General features: G+C 36.5%; 1 protein-coding gene across 2 annotated transcripts; it reads right to left on the bottom strand.

The window, feature by feature from the left end:
• Nucleotides 1-1,786: 1,786 nt before the first annotated feature.
• RSRC2 (arginine and serine rich coiled-coil 2) lies at nt 1,787-19,416 on the bottom strand. 2 transcript variants are annotated; one of them, XM_036353713.1, is made up of 10 exons: nt 19,261-19,416; nt 14,104-14,260; nt 12,916-12,959; nt 10,319-10,530; nt 9,115-9,318; nt 7,492-7,614; nt 5,053-5,132; nt 4,383-4,615; nt 3,523-3,612; nt 1,787-2,745 (listed from the first exon to the last, which is right to left on the bottom strand). In XM_036353713.1, the coding sequence occupies exons 1-10, from the start codon at nt 19,264-19,266 to the stop codon at nt 2,566-2,568; spliced, it is 1,329 nt and encodes a 442-aa protein (XP_036209606.1). In that variant the 5' UTR covers nt 19,267-19,416; the 3' UTR covers nt 1,787-2,565. The 2 variants fall into 2 exon arrangements, with proteins under 2 accessions (XP_036209606.1, XP_036209607.1); XM_036353714.1 differs by having other exon boundaries at nt 10,319-10,509.
• Nucleotides 19,417-19,610: the final 194 nt, after the last annotated feature.

The raw sequence follows: 19,610 nt of genomic DNA, 5'->3' as shown, positions 1-19,610 counted from the left end.
CATGAATCAAGGGGTTGCAGGTTGGATTCCCAATTAGGTCATGGGTCAGGGCACATGCTGGGTTTCTGGCTCGATCCCAGTAGGGGGCAGCCAATCACTGTTCCTCAAATCCATCTTTCTCTCTATCCCTCTCCCTTCCTCTAAAATAAAAAACTTTTAAAATTACATTTAAGTATGTAAATCTTTTGGCCGACCAAACTCTTGATTAACCAGGAATGATATATAAACAACTTATTTCCATCTCTTCCCAACTACTTCTTAAATGGTATTTAAGTTTTCTAAACTTAAAGTAAAATTCATCCAATAAAACCTCATCTTAATTTGCCGTTTTCCTCAACACCTATACACAGCTATGAAATCCTACCCTACCTTCCAAGTTAGCCTCAAACCCACTTGCTCTCACACTGTTCATCATACATTGTGCCTCAGTGTGGTTTAGTTTTACTGTCCTGCTTCCCCCTCAAGTATCTCCTGGACAGCAATCCTATCCTGTTGCTTACAAAGGTAAAAAGCCATCACGGAGCACAGGCCTTGAAATGTAAAGCACAGTAACATACAGAAAAAAAGGGGTAGCAAAAGGTTTAATAAAATCAAATCTACCGAGTATGCCTCCCATATACACGTATTTCCAATTGTGTGAAGCAGTTAACTGGCCTCCCAACCCTGGACTCCAATAATTGCTTCTTAAAATTTAATTATACAACTGACAATTACTAATCTACCTCCCTCTAGATCTGCAATTGGATATGGTTGCCCATGGCTACATATGGCTGGTCCCAATTAGGATGTTAAGACAAAATACACACTGGATTTAAAACACTTAAGTATGAAAATATGTAAAATCTTAACTAAAAATACTGATTACCTACTGAATTAGTTTAGATGTTGTAATAGTTTCATTTGTTTAAACTTGGATACTAATTTTTAAAACGCTGCACTAGATGAGTGCAAGATGGACCATGTCATTCATTAAATGGCAAGCTCCTAAAATGCTGTAGAGCAGTGGTCGCCAACCTTTCGGACCGCATGGACCACCAGTGGTCCATTGACCACCGGGTGGCGACCGCTGCTGTAGAGAAATACAGGAAGCAGTCAGTTACTGTGTGCTTTTATATCCACTATGCCTTAAAGCTTATGAAAATTTTTAATGAAATTAGAGAAGGTATACATAAAACTGAAAAATGTTCCTCTGTGATGCCAAAATAAAAAATCATTGTCATTGATTTTGTCACTGAAGCATGAAACCATTTCTCCACAGAACGGTTATACTCTGGGAAAACTAATTTAAACATTTACCAAAATCCACTAAAAATCTTATAATACAACCACTTGATTTTCCTGTATCACAAAAACATGCCTAACAAGCAAGTTGATCAGACTTAGTAACTCTGGTTTTTAAACATATTGTCCCTAACTGGTCTTGCTCAGTGGATAGAGCGTCAGCCTGTAGACTCAAGAGACCCAGGTTCAATTCTGGTCAAGGACACATGCCTGGGTTGTAGCTTGATCCCCAGTCGAGGGCGTGCAGGAGGCAGCCAATCAATGATTCTCATCATTGATACCTCTCTCTCCCTTCCTCTCTGAAATCAGTAAAAATATATTTTAGAAAATAATAAAGGTTTAAATTTTACCACTATTCACAGTATTGTGCTACTACATTGTGGCAATCTTTCCCAGAGGATTTTTCTAGGGAAAGCTAATGAATTACAAGTTCTGTAGTCCCCTCCCATCACCAAATTTTTAGTACTTTACTTTCTAATGGATAATGAGCAAAGGGAATACAATGAACTTGTTATAAGGCACTTTATTAAAATAAAAGTGCTTACATCCCTTTAAAGTATTAATCTATTTCCTGAATAACATACGGAATATTTAACAAATACTATACACCAATTCTGGCCCTTATAATAGTAGGAAAACAGTATTATTTTAATAAGTTTACTTGCTCCCAACTTCCTTTTACATTTTTGCTCACTATGGTACTGCCAAAAAAATTAAAAAAAAGAATTTTTAGCCAGTGTTTTCTAATAGAAATTGCAAAATGCTACAGAAACCATAAATTCAAATAATTCCAGGTAACTGAAATTACCACCAGTTTTGAGAAAACCATTTTTATTTTCATCACCACCCAGCTTATTTGTGCTGGTATGTACCAAAGGCCAGATCTTCTAAAGAACATCTACATAACATTTCTTTCATGTTTCAAGAGATGAAAATAACTGTACAAGGTTAAGTACAAAAGTACACAAGACAGCGGACACGAAAAAATCCATGTATGAGATTTTTATCCCACCTGCAGCTTTTATATATATTTTGAAAGTAGAATCCATGAACTAAAAAATATTGTCCTTCTATAGTCCTGTCAAGTTTAATGGAAGTGGGTTTAACCTAATTACAACACTAACACCAGTATCACTGATCTGATATTTACAAAAAAATCGTTATTTTTCAATAAATTAAAGTCAATGCAACACCCATGCAAGCTAGAATGCTAGCTGTTTGGTGAACAAGGACCTGACATCAGAACCAGAAGTTTAGAAAGTTCCAAACATTAAGCGATCTTTTTCAAACTGCATCCATTCCTCGCATTGATGATGTAAAACCCAATCCCATTCCTCTTTGTGTATGGGTCTGTGACCTTGCCATTTCATACTGAGCATCTAGATTCCTAAATACTTCTTCCTGTTGCTTCAAAGTCTTGTAACTTTCTTCATCAACTGAGCTACATCCAGCTTCATCTTCACTCTAAACAGACAGAAAAGTATTATTAAAATGAATTTAATAGGAATAAAAAGTGCTTCTTTCACTTGACAGTGCAGGTAAATTACATTTTTTGGATACATATTTGACTTCAATTACTTAGCTTCCTTCCTTCCTTCCTTCATTCCTTCAGCATATGTGTTCCTTCTAGGTATTGGGATGTAACAAAAATCAACTTTAAGTGGATGGGCATGATGAAGAACGGGCAGCACATGCCAGACAGTGTAAACAGCTAGCTCAGTGCAGCTTAATATCCCTTTAATGAAAAACTAATTTCCTTAATAATGGCCAATGTCTGAGCATTGGGGAACTTTCCATGAAATCTAACACTGTACTTGTATTACCCTTAACTCAGCAAAAACTCAATGTTCTAAAAAAGATAAAAAAGCTTCTTTTAAAACTTTAAATATCAAAAGGGTCCTATTCCACCAGGTAGCATTAACCTTAAAATGAGAAGTGTTTATTCTTTTTAAGCAAATCCATTATTCCTTTTCATAAGCAGAAGCTTATGAACTCAATGTTCACCTAAGGTACAAATACACAGTAATAATCAATAAACCTGTTAATTTAAGTAAAATAAATTTGTGTCGTCAACCAGTGATAACAATATTTTAGTTAATTCTGTAAAATTAATGTGGAGAACATAAACAAACAAGAAAAGTACCCAGAGTTGATACATCACTGAAATAACTTTGAAGTTGAGAATCAATGTTACCCTGAAAATATGTTAGTATGATTTTAATAGAAAGTATATATACTCACCTTAATACCCATTAGTTTCCTAAATTTGACATTTTGGTCCTTGTTTCCAAAATTCAACTTTTCCCATATTTCAGCAGACTGGGATTTGTCCTATTAAGAGATGGTGAACTTTTAGGATATGCAAAATTTAAATACCTTTTACTAGGGTATTAAATCTTTCCATAATATAGTATAAGTAAAAGGAACAATAGCATTTACGACATTCTATCAATGGAATTTATAATTATACTAGAGGTGCGGTGCACAAATTCGTGCACCAGTGGGGTCCCTTGGCCTGGCCTGCGACATCGGGCCAAAATCGGCTCTCTGACATCCCCCAAGGGGTCCCAGATTGCGAGAGGGCGCAGGCCAGGCCGAGGGTCCCCACTGGTGCACGTTGGGGCTCGGGAGGGACTGCAGGAGGGCTCCAGGGCGTGTCCGGCCCATCTCGCTCAGTCCCAATTGGCCAGACCCCAGCAGCAAGCTAACCTACTGGTCGGAGTGTCTGCCCCCTGGTGGTAAATGAACGTCATAGCGAACGGTTGAAGGCCTTAGCATATCATTAGCATATTAAGCTTTGAATGGTTGACTGGACACTTAGCATATTAGGCTTTTGTTATATAGGATTAAGATTTCTATTATAGAATGAAGCAAAAAAAATTAAGTACATCATAAAAAATAAATATATAACACTATTGGCTTGCTTTGAAAGCCTGACCTAGATGATGCATTTTCCTCCAGTAATAACTATGGCAAATTTAACTATTCTAATCAGGTTCTCAGAAGAAAAATCCAGACTAATTTTTTCCAATTCATATTTGTTTTCTTAAGCAATTGCTAATTAGGAATAAATGACAGAAGAGGGGAATAGAAGAACTTACCCCTTCTTTCTTGCCTTGCCAAAGCATTTTCCTTTTTTTCTCTTGTTCAGCAAATTTCATTGGATTCACAGCTGCTGGGTTATAATAGCTAGGTACAGCTATTCCGGTTTCTGCCAAAGCTTTAGCTTGCAGGGCTGCCATCTGAGCTGCCATTGCTATCTGAGGAGTTACCTGCGTTCCCGATGCCAACAGGGCAGCCACATTGAGAACAGAACCCCCAGTAGCTGCAGCTGCTGCAAGATGAAAGAAGTATGACTGGGCATTAGGTTACAAAGCAGAAACATTCACCAACATTCATGGAATGTATTTGTTGATATATACATATATTTCTATATATGACCCCCTATATATACTATAACTTCATTTACTTCTTGAAAAAGAAAAGAATTCTGCAAATAGTAAAAAGTTCGTTTCAAGGAAATGAACTTCGGTGCTTGTATCTAAACTTATAAACACAATAAAAACTTTTATTTGTATGGTTCTTCAGTTTACAAAATTATTTCAGACATTTCACAAACATTTAAAAATACTAAAACAAATATTACGCACATTTAACAGATACTAAACAGAAAGACTTCTAATTACATTTTTCTGTCAGTCCAGAATACAAGTTTAAAAAGTTCTCTAAATTACTAGCATTATTCCCACAAATGGTAAGTGTTAAAAGTACCTGCAGCTATTTCTTGTTGTTTCTGTTTTTCAACCATTTCCTTTTCTCGTTGTTCTTGTAACTTCTTTGCCCTTTCCAACCTGTCAGAGACCATGTAAATCAATTTAAAATGATATAAAACCAATATTTATCTTTGTACTTCTCTGAATGTGCACAAGTAGACACAAAACACTTCTAGAATTTTAAGTTTAACACTTTCCCAAGTTGAAATCTACACGTGGGAAAAAAGGGTAACCAGGAATCACTGTTCAGATGCTATCAGTCACAGGTAAATATTTTAAAACTGGTTTTAAACATTTTTAAATTCACTAAATAGCCCAAAACTGGAATAATTTTCACACATAGTTCCCACAGAGTATTGTTTAAAAATTAAAATTATTCAGTTTTTTTCAGTGCTGGTTACAGAAATAAGGGTAAAATGATATCTTACCAATAACATTGAAAGCTGAGTAAGTCTTAGAGTATGTTAAGTAGTAAGTAAACAAGGCTTACAGATTTACCAAATGCTTCTTGGGGGAGGCTGATATAGAATAAGGCCAATCTACATGCAGACAATGATTTTTGCATTTAAATAGACTTTATTATATAGCCTTCAAATTAATAAAAATAAAACAACCCAACCTCCTCCCAATACAGGCACACAAATACAAACTGCTATCCTCTATAATCTAATAAAAGGGGGGTAAAAAACCTCAGTATTAGGAAATCACTTTTAGCAACTGAAAGAATTTATCATTAGCAAAGGAACTGGAAACATGAAATGCAAATTCATCCCCCCAAAATAAAAACATATTTCTGGCTCACATTAAATTCACTAATCAATACACACACTAAATGTGCTGCCAAGTCAGTACCTGCCCTAAATGGAAAATCCTAAGTAATATTATCTTCATAATGAGTTCCCGAAAGAGAAACCCTTTTCTTTGAAAAATTCCTTGATTTACTAATTACAAGTTAAAGGCCACCCCTTTTCCCTTGGAGTGTGTTATTATCAAGGGGCGAGGAATGTGGTATTATCAAGTAGTAAGACATAGTGGTAGTTGAGTTGTAGATAATTTTTTAAGTAAAACAAAACACAAAACAAAAAAACAACACAAAAAAACCCACCTTTTAGAAGGTAGTAAGTTTCAATTTTAATAAATCCAAAAATTAAACAATAAATGTGTAGTAAATAAATGTTGACTTAAAAAAATACTGGTCAGAGTTAATGGACCAATTCTTTTTTTTTTTTTTAAATATATTTTATTGATTTTTTTTACAGAGAGGAAGGGAGAGAGATAGAGAGTTAGAAACATCAATGAGAGAGAAACATCGATCAGCTGCCTCCTGCACATCTCCTACTGGGGATATGTCCGCAACCCAGGTACATGCCCTTGACCGGAATCAAACCTGGGACCTTTCAGTCCGCAGGCCGACGCTCTATCCACTGAGCCAAACCGGTTTCGGCTGGACCAATTCTTTATAAATCAGTTCAAATGTTGTAAATTATTTCCTAATTCTGTTGATCTTAGTTTTGAATGAAAATATGCTTGAATACTATTGATTGCACATTTAAAATGGCCACTGCAAGTCTGGAATAAACACCATTCACTAAGGTGAATGGAGTGAAGAAGGGGTGAGCTCACACCTTTGCTGCTGCTGCTGCTCAGCTGGAGTTTCTGCCAGGCTGGGTTCACAGGGCAGCAGCCCATCAGGTTACATTTGATAACTGTATTTTTGTAATGGAAAAAAAATACAAACTCAATTTCATAAGGAAAAAAAGTCAAAATCAAAAGAGTATAGTTTTCAGAATATGGGAAAACCTGCAAAATAAGGACTTGGATTTTACTTTATGTTGTGACTATTGATGAGGCAGTTCTTTTAATGGTTTTGCAGATTTCAGTAAGACAGTCCTGCTGTGTGTGGTCCCAACACACCTTTGAACCATTAGAAAATGGAAAAATACAATGGTCTCCCTATGCTCTCAGGAGTAAAATTTACAATATCAAGTTAATTGGTTTATAATAAGGAAATCATTGACAAAATTCTTACTGTTTCAGAGATTCTTTTCTTGAAGAAGAAAAACAAACAAAAAAACCCACAAAGCAGTTTGAGGCAAACTCAACCAAGTTCTGAAATCCGATTTAAGATTTAAAAAAAAAATTTCAATTCCAAACTAAAAATATTTAAGAGTCTAGAGTTGAGAAAAGTTAATCATGAAGGGAAAAAGCGGAACCCTTGTAGAATCTTTCCACTGTTGTGCAATAAGTAAATGTTTAGAGTAAGAAGTTAACTACTTACTTAGTTCTAGATCACAGAGGTGCGACAGCATTCATGGCTATATTTAACTATTTCCATTATTCTCTGACTGAAAGCTTTCATTTTGTCCACACAATTGAGCATCTACTTCAAGTTGAAAAGGGGAGAAAAATGGATCAAATAAAAAGAAAATAAACACACCTTCTAGCTAAAGCTTCTTGTGCATCCATTGCTGTGTTTCTGCCTCTGAAGGGAGGTGGACTAGGAGTTCCACTTAAACTTCTGCTAAATCTTCTTGGTTTTTCAATTCTCTTCTTTCTATCTCTGTAATAAATCATATTTTCCATGTCTCAGTATGGCCCAGTAATAACTTCAATTATATTTACATGGTTCAACAAAAATAAAACTGCATAGGAAATATATTTTGAACCCTTTGCTTTCTGCCCGTTCTACATCTTCCACAGATATCCTAAGTTCCTTGTGTATATGGCTAGTTTCCAAGTTCATTTAACCGGCCCTGTATAGATGGACATTTAGCTTAATTCCAATCTTGCTGCCGTTACACCCAATGTTGCAAAGACTAGCCATGTATATTAGTCATTTTATACTTGTGTAGGTCAATATATAGAATGCCTAATAGTAAGATGGATAGGTTAAATGTTCCTAGCCTTTTAACCTACAATGAATGAATGTGCAGATGTTTTTAAAAATACAAAGCATGAATCACTATAACAAAGAATTAGACAGATAAAAGACAGGCATTGATCAGAATAAAAAGTATCAATAGTCAAAACTAGAAATACCATAAATAACGATCTGAATTCCCCAAATGGCAATTTAAAAAATTAATGGTCAAATTACCACATACCTTAGATTCATTCACTAAATCTTACAACTGTTAAAGCTCAAATGAGTAAACCACTACAAAAACTGATTATAAATGGATAAACTGATCAAACAAGTAATAAACCAAGTTATTGTAATAAGCTCAAGTCCACTTTTATCTATATTTCCATCTATTAGATGGATGTAAACAATAAAATTAACAAAGTTTTTCCATTACTTTAGTAACAGTATCTGTGACTATATAGTACACTGTAATATTCTTATGTAAATGAGAACATATCCCCTGAATATTAATGCCCCCCCATATGCCTTATTGTCCTGTCTCAACAAATTAAAGCCTCCTCTCAATCATGACAGGTTTGAATTAAGGTCATCTTTAAAAAAATTTAATTTATTGGGGTTACACTGGTTAATAACGTAAGTCTTAATTAAGTGTACAATTCTATAAAGCATAATCTACGCTCATCTTTTTGGGTATCTGAGATAGTATATACAGCACTGTGGGTTAAGCGCATACACTGACTTTGCATTCAGACACATTTGGGAACTGGTCTGGGCTTTATCATTTAATAACTGTTTAATTTTGGGCTTCTGGGCAAGTTATTCAACCTCTCTAAGTCTAATGAGCCTAGCCCACAAAACAGTTGTTTTGAGAATCAGATGAGCTAATACACAGAAAGAACTATGCCGTAATATATACCACAGAGTAGGGATGCAAGAAGCTATTGTGATTATAACACGAGCACAATGAATTCAGTGTATCAAACAACTAAAATAACTTTAAATGGGACTATTCACACCTGCTTCACAACAATCTGGTCAAATTAGACTATGAAAGAATGCCACATAAATATGATCTGTTCTTTCTCAGGATGTGATTACGTATTCTGTAAATTCTGACCCACAATTTAAATATTCTCAGGTTGATAGAGCCTGTGAAGGGCTTATTTGAATTTAACCAAGATGGTGAATACCCACCGACTTCTACTCCTTGTCCTACTCCTGCTTCTACTCCTATGTCTGTGTCTTGATCTTGAGCGGGAACGAGATCGGATTCGGCGTTTTCTTTCCCTGCTTCTGGATCGTGATTTCTTCCTCTCTCTGCTTCTGGATCTTGACTTCTTCCGCTCCCTACTCCGGGATCGAGACTTCTTCCGCTCCCTGCTTCTACTACGATGACGCCTAAAATTAAAGCACAGAAATTTGTAGTTAGAAGTGTGTCTTTTCAATTTATAGATGTTACAAGTTATCTGTAGTGTATGCAGTCAAGATACAATAAACTACACTGTAATGCGTACAGAAAAGATAGTTTGAGGTTTTCAATGAAAAGTTACAATAAAAAAATTAACCTTTGTTCTTAATGTCTCTTAGCAAACACAGTACAACTATAACACGTCAAAAAAGCAAAGCATCCTACCCAACTTAAGATTTAATAGTTCAGCCAGAACCGGTTTGGCTCAGTGGATAGAGCATCGGCCTGCGGACTGAAAGGTCCCAGGTTCGATTCCGGTCAAGGGCATGTACCTGGGTTGCGGGCACATCCCCAGTAGGAGATGTGCAGGAGGCAGCTGATTTATGTTTCTCTCTCATCGATGTTTCTAACTCTCTATCTCTCTCCCTTCCTCTCTATAAAAAAATCAATAAAATGTATTAAAAAAAAGATTTAATAGTTTAAAACCTATTTATAAATACTAAAGTATTTATAAAATTTAAGAACATAATCATGTTATATTACTACTGAAAAATTTTGACTGAATCTACCATATATTCCCCACAGAAATCTACAAACAAATTACTCGATTCTTAAAACAAAAACCAAAAATTCCACAAATTGGAGCCATGATCCAGTATCTCAAAAATCTCTGCATTTTCATCTATACCACAAGAGGAACATCTAGATTAGACTTTAGGAGCAAATAAATCCTGTGTCAGCAATGTAAAAAGATTGTTATATTGTTTAAATTATATAAACATAGTTTAGCAATATAATTTTTTTCACTGCAAAAGATAGCCCAAAAGATTTCTATTAGTGGACATCAATGGACAGGAATAGTCAAGTTAGGGGAAAAAAAAAAAATCAATGTTCTAATTAGTATTTTGGGGGGTAGTGCTGGGTAATGAGAAGCTTTATGCAATTTAGGGAGCTCTTTAGAAGGTACTTATAAACACCAGAACTAGTTACCTTTCACGAGACCTAGATCTTGAGTGACTTCTGCCTCTTGATGACTTTCTTTCTTTGCGTTTGTGTCTGTCCTCACCATTTTCAGATGAATTTAGTCGCTCTCTTCCCTTATCAGAAGAGTGTTCTTTGTCATTATGTTCGTCAGACTTGTGTTTCTTAGAGGATTTATCTTTGGATTCATGTCTTCTTGCCTGTTTAAGAAGAAGTTGGTTCTTTCAGGAAAATAGTGCAACAAAGAAAGTTAGTATGGGTATCAGTAAACAAAAATGTTGTGATGCAACATTAGTAACCTTAGGAGTATGTGGCAAATTTTAAAAATGACCTAGTTTCACATCACCCACATGTTGCAGGTATATTACTAATTTTACCTTCTTTATAAACCCCCCAAAGGCAGTTTCCTCCCCCAAATATTTTCAATACCACAATTAAAACAATTTTCAACGTTGAAAATATGAACGCCTAATGTTTTTTTAATCTAAAATAAGGGAAGTACACATGTATCAAAATTTTTGAAAAATTTCCAACAAACCTTTTAAATGAACAGACCAAATATATACACCAACTTCTAAATCCAGAATATGTAATATTATTTGACATTTAAATAGTTAACAATAATAAAGATAAGGACACATAGAAATGCACCAGAAAATGCATTTCAAGTTAGGTAGCTAAATAAAATTAATTTTTCTAAGTATTAATATTTTCTGCAATTTCAAGTTACTTTACGCAGAGCTGAAGTGTCCTTTTTATAGCTATATTGCAATATCCTTTCTAAAAGACGTCTCTTGATTTTTCTCCCAATGTCTAAAACTGTGAGGCAATCACTTTTCATCTTGCAATATCCCAACAGGCTTGGAGTTCTATTACATTTCATGTACCTAGGATAGAAAATGGCAACCGTATCCGTTTTAATTTTTATGCAATCAAACTAGATATAACAATTAATCCCCATACCATAACACAATACATACTTCTCCCGTTATTTTGAAAGATTAAAAACCAAGGCTTTTGTTTTCACAACATTATGCATTCAGAGACTGAGCTAAAATAGTATGATCAAGTCTCCATCCTATACTCACAAACTTAGTTAGAAGTGTAAAACATCATATATTTCCCCACATTAATATTTGTCAAATCCATCTTGTGGCTAAAGCTTAAAATCCTGGACATCTCAGAATCACAATTTTAATGCTCAAAGGAAACTCAGACCCTCTAATTCCTCTTACTTTATGTATAACAAAACTAAAATCTAGTCACAAAGCTATACAGCAGCAGAGCTGAAACCAGGCCCCATGTTCTCCTGATGCTCAGCCCACTGCTTTTCTATGATAGGACACTTATTTCATGTTTCCCAAAATAGGCTGTGTTATTTCTTTACACTCAAGATTAATTTGAAAACAAACATTTGGCCAAACATTTTAGAACATGCATGATGATATATCTGAAAATGATGACAGTATTTATTATTTTGCAGAAAAATAAGAGACCTGGAGACACAGCTAAATTTTAGTTTCATTGCCAGTTCTCTAAAATGAGCTTATAAAAAATATTCCCTTGATTTTGCCATACAGCAGCAAACTGTAAAGGTGTTTAAACTTCCAAAGGTTTTAGAGTTTATTTCAAACCAGTTTTTCACTTGTAACATTACTATTAATTTTTTAAAAAAAACCATTAAAACCCTTAACTGATTTAAGATATACTTAAGGGAAATAGGAGTTTGAATGACTAATAGTTACCTTATCATGAAGTAGGCTTATTATTTTGCTATCTGAGTCTGCAGCGTCTTCAGTTCAGTCTCTTCGCGCATTAGCACGCTGAGTATGATTTATTATAGAAATGTTATCATGTGAGCTAAACAAAATAGTCATTTTCACAAAAACTCTCCTAAATTAAAAACTTAACAGAGCTTCCATTAGGGGAAGAGGTGAAGTCCCTGCCCATGTTTGTTTTAGGACCCTTGCCCAGCCCCCATAAGACTCTGCACTTTTTGGCCGCTACTTCTGCTATCCCTGTTGGCTCGCTCTGTCTTCTCAGGTGGGTTAACTCCTTTACAATAGAGCTGCTGCCTTTCTTTTTCCTCAAGTTTTGCTGTCACCGCCACTTTCCTAGCTGTCCCTCACCGATGCTCTTACTTCAAAATTCAATACCACTATTACAGAAACAGAACTACAGTTAACTAATGAAAAGAGGACTCTTGTTATCTTCCATAAAGAAAAAGTAGCCCACAGACATCTAGTGCACTGCTATTTAAAAATCCTGCATGGTTATCAGGCATAAGGAGACTCGGGACCTCAGATTAATGGAAGCTCTGTGTGACAGGCCTAAAAATCCAATTATATTCTTCATATGAAATTTTTATTGTGAATACTTTCACAGCATAATAAAATTAATAGTTTTTGAATGAACTTTTCATATAAACAACTATCTTCTTGAAAAACGATGAATCCAAATCATGCTTATTTTATAATTCAATTAAACCTTTTAAATGTCAAGTTTTGGTACTTACCTTGACAATATCACATATTCACACACAAAAATTTCTACCAGATATTTTACAAGTACTTTAAACTGCCTATTCACTACAAAGTGTTAATTACCTCTTTGCTTCTGCTCCGGCTCCTGTGTTTTCTTCCTTCATTATCTGTGAAGACACAAATATTCACCATAAACAAAGATACAGAATCATCTCAAACACAAATTTCAAAACTCATATAAAGAACAATTTCCAGTCCATTTGACTTACTAGTAGTCTCTTTCAGAAACTATTTTTTTTTATAGCAGAGTAGGGTTATTCTATCACATTAATACTGTACATATTTAGGACATATCAAGCAATACAAACAAACCAGAATATAATCAAGAGACAGAAGCAAAAAAAAAAAAAAAGTTCCATGACAAGTAAAAAAGACATTGTCTTTTAGACTCAAAATCGTTTATAATATGGACACAAAGGATAAAGAACTAGAGCTCAAACCTTAAAACCTGTAACTCATTACTATTCTACTTCTCTTAACCTCTTTATTAAATAGTAATACTTTTTTAAAAATAGCAAAAAATCATGCTATCTACAATGCATCAGTCTAGTTTTTTTAAATAATTGAATAAGGTGCATTTCTAAATGCCAAACTTCTTGCTTCAGAAATACTCTAACATTAAATAAAAATAAAAAAAGTGAAGTCCTGGCCGGGTAGCTCAGTTGGTTAAAGCATCATCCCAATTTGCCAAGGTTGTGGGTTCGATCCCCAGTCAGGGCACATACAAGAATCAAGCCAATGAATGCATACATGGTTGGAATAACAAACCGATGTGTTTCTTTCTCTCTCTCTCTCTCTCTCTCTCTCTCTCTCTCTCTCTCTCACTCACTCAAAAAATCAATTTAAAAAACCACACACCAAAAAACAAAGCCCAAGGCTAAAAATGTTCTTGTAACTTACAACAAAGGATATTAAATAAGTCTAGAATAATATACCTCTGTCCAGACTACTACATCTTTCAACATATTTTGCCATTGTTGAAAAAATGAAACTTAAACATCATAGTTAACAAGTAGTCACTATGACACAAATTTAAACTACACTGTAGCCTTTGGACAAGTAAGAAAATTTCTAAATTAGAATATTTGTATTGCTCATAACTGAAAAGGTCTCCAGAAAAATCACCAATGGATTTTCATTATCCATCTCTAAACTGGGGAGAACACATTACTTGTATCAACAAACAGTTTGTCATATACATGTTAACCGATTATGCCGGTAGTATTTACTACCATTTTCAGCAATTCATACCTGACTTCCGTTTTCTTTCTCTTGACCTTGATCGTGATCTTGAATAATGATGTTTTGAGGCTCTAGGAGAAACAGATACATCTGACTGCTCTTTTTTCTTATCGCTATCTGGGGATGTCTTTTCTGGGGCTAGTCCATCTCGCTCTGTATCACTAGCCTAAAAGTTTAAAGGAAAATGATTGTAAGTTCTTAATTACATTTAAAATATTACCAATTTCTTAAAGAGAGGGTGGGTAGCCCAGTCGGCATATCTCAGTAGTTGAGCGTCAAACTATGACCAAGACGTCACGGTTCGATTCCTGGTCAGGGCACATGCCCAGGTTGCAGGCTCAATCCCCAGTGTGGGGCGTGCAGGAGGCAGCCAATCAACAATTCTATCATTGATGTTTCTATCTCTCTCCCTCTCCCTTACTCTCTGAGCTAAATTAAAAAAAAAAAAAAAAAAAAGGAGGGGAGGGAAGATAAATACGCATGAATAAATCAAAATGATTAACCCAGTACCAAAGGCATATGCAATTAGACTGTATTTTTAAAAAATATATATTTTATTGGTTTTTACAGAGAGGAAGGGAAAGGGATAGTTAGAAACATCAATGAGAGAGAAACATCGATCAGCTGCCTCCTGCACACTCCCTACTGGGGATGTGCCCGTAACCAAGGCACATGCCCTTGACCAGAATGGAACCCGGGACCTCTCAGTCCGCAGGCCGACGCTCTATCCACTGAGTCAAACTGGTTAGGGCTAGACTAATGTATTTTTAATCATTTTTTTAACTTTCAAAATAAGGGGAAGAGAAGGGCTCCAACTATTTCCAATGAACATTCAAAAGAGAAAATGTAGTCCATTTAAAATTTGTGAACTCAATTAGCCAACTTTAACAATACCTTTAAATGAGCTGTTCAAGAGACTTCCATACCCATACTGTCTTAACCCTTTGCGGTCCAATTTTATTTTTGGAATTCAAACAGTCAGGTCCAAATTAATTGACGGGATTGAATGTTGAAGTTATCTGTCTCACTAGACCTCAGCTCGACGTTGGACCTGCTCCTAGCGCAGGGGTGGGCAAACATTTTGACTCGAGGGCCACAATGGGCTCTTAAACTGGACCGGAGGGCCGGAACAAAAGCATGGATGGAGTGTTTGTGTGAACTAATATAAATTCAAAGTAAACATCATTACATAAAAGGGTACGGTCTTTTTTTTTTTCTGTCCTAGCGTCTGGTCTGTCGAGTCAGCCTCCACGTTGGACCGAAAAGGGTTAAAATAGCAGAGAGAATACTCTGGAAAAGAGTAACAGAAAATTAACTTACCTATCTGAGAACCCAATCTTAATTCCATTAACCCTCTTTAATGAAAACAGCCCCTTGGCACAGTGCTGCTGCAAAATAAGGTCTGCCTCTCCTCACATATGCTATGGAAACATTAAATTGTTTTTCTGCTTTAAAGCAGTTTTTAAGTTATCACAATATAAGAAAATTTACAACATTAGTCAAGTTAACTGCACATACTCTTTCCTAGAGACCCCATATACCTCAAACTAGATTCTGTCATCTAAATATCACTTTGTTGTCCAGTTTACAGAAGGCAATTTCACCTGCCTTGCGTATAACTACATAGTACTTAGCAAAGAAATAAATGAATTCTAGTTATTTGTTTTCTGTTAAAAAATATTTCTGGGGCTCTGCTGAATAGTGTGGTCCAAATTACAAATAACCTGAGGACCACCATAAAGGAAGAAATTGATATAAATGAGTCAGATTAATATGCCTGGTGAGTTGATTACTTAGGACAGGGGTTGGCAAAATATGACTCTTGAGCTAAGAATGACTTGTGTATTTTTTAAAAATGTTTTTATTGATTTCAGAGAGGAAGCGAGGGGGAGCTAGAAACATCAATGATGGAAGAGAATCATTGAGCGGCTGCCTCTCACAAGCCCCTTCTGGGGATCGAGCCCGCAACCCGGCTGTTTGCCCTTGACGGGAATGGAACCCAGGATCCTTCAGTCTGCAGGCAGACACGCTCTATCCACTGAGCCAAACCTGTTTCACATTTTTAAAAGGATTGTCAAAAGGAGTGAACAAACAAGTCAACCAGCAAAGAATATGACAGAGATTCTATGTGGCCCACAATGCCTAAAATATTTATGATCTTGCCCTTTACAGAAGAAAGCCGAATTGGATAAATGGGGGATCATTATAAAATATCAGCAGGAATAAAACATAACAAAATTCTCCCCTTAGGAAGGTTAGTTCAGAAAATAAACTTTAAGTAAATCTAGAAGGGTATTTTAATAAATGAGGTATGAGAGGTTGCATTATTTCAACAATTGTTTACTGAGTATAAAAATGTACCAAACTCCATGCTAGACTCCAGGAATAAAATTATAAATTAAAAAGGAAGGATTTACAGGCTAGTTGGGATTAAATACATAAATTATGTGTTAAGCCTCTAACAATGGTACCCAAAAAACCCCAGCAAGAAACACAAGGACCCTGGTCAGATAGCTTGGTTGGTTAAGAGCATCGTTGTGATATGCCAAGGCTGCAGGTTCCATCTCTGGTCAGGGCACATACAGGAAACAACCAATGAATGAATAAATAAAGAAGTGGAACAATAAATCGATGTTTCTCTCTAAAAATCAATCAATAAAATAAAAAATTTTTATGCTGAAAGGCTTCCATCCCTTAGAATCGAGCTCAACTTTCTCATTTTAAAAATGAGATCCAGCAACATTAGCTGACTCATCTGATGATACTCCTGTGTCCTATTTTGTTTAAAAAATAAATAAAGATGATACTCCTCACTGTCTACTATTAACAAATGGTGCTGTATCAAACAATTAAAGATTCTGATTTTCACAACATTGGTCCTTTTATAAAAAATTTTTGTTCTCCTGGTTATTCTTAAGGACTCTTTCAGATACATCTCTGATGTACTAAGTGTTGATAAAACTTACACTTTGTAAGTAAGAAACTGCAAAAACCGGGAGCACTGCTGTCACTTCTCCCAGTGCCTGATACACCAAGAGCGCATTCCAGAACCACTGGCACAGCTCACTTTTGCAGTTATCATGACCAGAACTGAAAACCACCTTTCTAGGGAAAAGCCAACATCTAGGCAGGCAATAAAAGTTTTCTGGGTTTATTTAGCAATACATGCTTAACATCACGAAAGACTGGCTTTTAAAGGAAGTCCAATGCCCTTGGCTTGAGGAAAGGCACCTGGTCTTACAGGCTGCCTAATGACACCCAACAGCCATTTCCATCTGTAAACACACCACAGGTCAACAAACCACCCCATCACTCAACAGACAGGCATGATAGGCAGCGGTTTAGCTCACGCAGAACTTTTATTTACTCAAGCATATTTTAAACTAGCATAATGAAACCACCCCCCCCAACCAATTGAATATTGAAATTTCTCTAACAATTTATAACCTTTTACCCTACTAAGTTTGGTTCAGTGGATGGAGCTTCAGCCGGCAGACTGGGTCCCAGGTTTGATTCCAACCAGGAGCACATGCCTCCTTCAGTTGCAGGCTCAATCCCTGGCCCCGGATGGGGGCGTGCAGGAGGCATATGATGTGTTTCTCTCTCGATCTCTCCCCGTCTCTTCCACTATCTCTAAAGCTCAAGGGAAAAGTATCCCCGGTGAGAATGGAAAAAAAAAAAAAAAAAAAAACCTTTTTAAATTTCTAAGCTTTTAATTTAGCAGGGACTTCTATATAAACACCTTAAACTGCAAAACTGCCCTGTACTCCAGCATTTGCTCTAGTGGAAGGCCACCATTGTTTCTTGAAATTTACATTTGGTTTAAAACTCTAGTAACGCTCAAGACATAGCGTACACACATTTTTTCCAGTGCAAAGAAGATAGTTGGATTTAATACTGGGCCACTTCTCCAGGAATTATGTCTTTTTATTGAAGGAGGAACTGCAGAAACACGTTTGAGTTGATTTCATTTTTAAAAAGATGAGACCAGGTGAAATACAGTAAGAGGCCCAAAACAAAAAACAAAGGAAAACAGTAAATCGATTAGTTGCATAAAATACAAAATAGCCTGCCAACTGTTTGAAACCTTATTCTTTATATATATATATATAAATATATTGCAAATTCAAACAATTCAGTGTGTGTGTGTGGGGGGACCATCCTTACTAATTACTGATAGCTCAACTAATAGGAACAGTAAACTACATATTTTTCATTATGCTTACCAGTACTATTTCTTTTCGAAAATGAGAAAATCTTTTTAGTCACTGGAAAAGAATGCAAAATGCCTGCATTTTTCTTTTAACGGGATTAAGTAAAAATGAAGTAATTACACAATACTGTAACGAGATCCATCGGGTTCGCGCGTCTTAAGCCCAAAGCAGGCTTAATGTTTAGAAGAGATCACTTAAGAGCTTTATTTTTTAAAATTTAAGGTTAAATAGGACACCAAGGAGTGTTCTATTTAACGGAACGACCCAAAGATAGGGCTTGATTATAATGCTTCAGCAAGACTTCAAACCGATTATATCATGAGCCGCTCGGGAAACGGAGCATCAATCAGAATCCGTCGTTCCAAAGCCTTTTCTAATGAAGTCGAATTTTCACTCCCTTCCACCAACATCTTCCCCAGTGAGGAATAAACGAAGGTTTACACAGACGAAACGCTTACTAAAACTATGCAACTAGAATCATCTTATTGAACGGAAGCAAAAAAACAAAAAACAAACAAAAAAAACGCTACAAGACTGCTTTTTTCACCTTTCTATCCCTTCTAGACCTTACTTGACCAAGTATTTTTCAGACGACCGGATCACTTTTCTCTCTGCCCCATCGCGAACGTATTCCCAAGTCCTTAATGAAACTCCATGTAAATCAATGACCCGGGGGATTAAGCTTAACTGAAAGCAGTTCTGAGGGCCGAAAGGGAAAAATAAAAGGGAAGAGGAAAGTTCTGGAAAAAGACACTCCCTGCAGCTCCCCACCCCCACAGACACCGCGTTAGTCCCCCTCCCAGAGGCCGGCAGCCATGATGGCGGGCGCAGAAGAAGGCCGCGGCGCCATTTTGTCCACACACGCGCGGACAACAGCTCCGGCAGCCGTTCGCGCACTCTTTGAGAGAAGCCGGAAAATATCCCTGGCTTCCAACTCAGATTCGGCACCTACCTCCATAGTCAGAGTCCTGGCCGCTAAAGCGGCTCCTCTACTTGCCGCTCTCAACAGTACTAGTCGCCCTGACGCTTCGCCACAGACTGAACAACTCGGGCAAAAAGACCCGGATGGCACAAAGGGGAAGAGGCCCGGCGTTCCGCACAGCTTGCTGGGAGTAAAGAGGGTGGTGATAAGACTCGCTATAGCAACGCTGTGATCGGGGCAGTGATTGGTTGCTTTTTGGAAGGGGGCGTGGAAAGCCTGGAAGGAGGGCGGAGCCACTAGAGGGCTCAGCCTGGCGACCGGAAAGGGTGGGATTTAGGGTGGGGCGACTTCCTATTTCGATTCTACAGCAATCTTGGCCT

The sequence above is a fragment of the Myotis myotis genome, unplaced genomic scaffold (genome assembly GCF_014108235.1).
Source record: "Myotis myotis isolate mMyoMyo1 unplaced genomic scaffold, mMyoMyo1.p scaffold_m19_p_20, whole genome shotgun sequence".
Taxonomy (NCBI): Eukaryota; Metazoa; Chordata; class Mammalia; order Chiroptera; family Vespertilionidae; genus Myotis; species Myotis myotis.
Note: the sequence above shows the minus strand (reverse complement) of the source record. Positions and strands in the feature narration are given on the sequence as shown.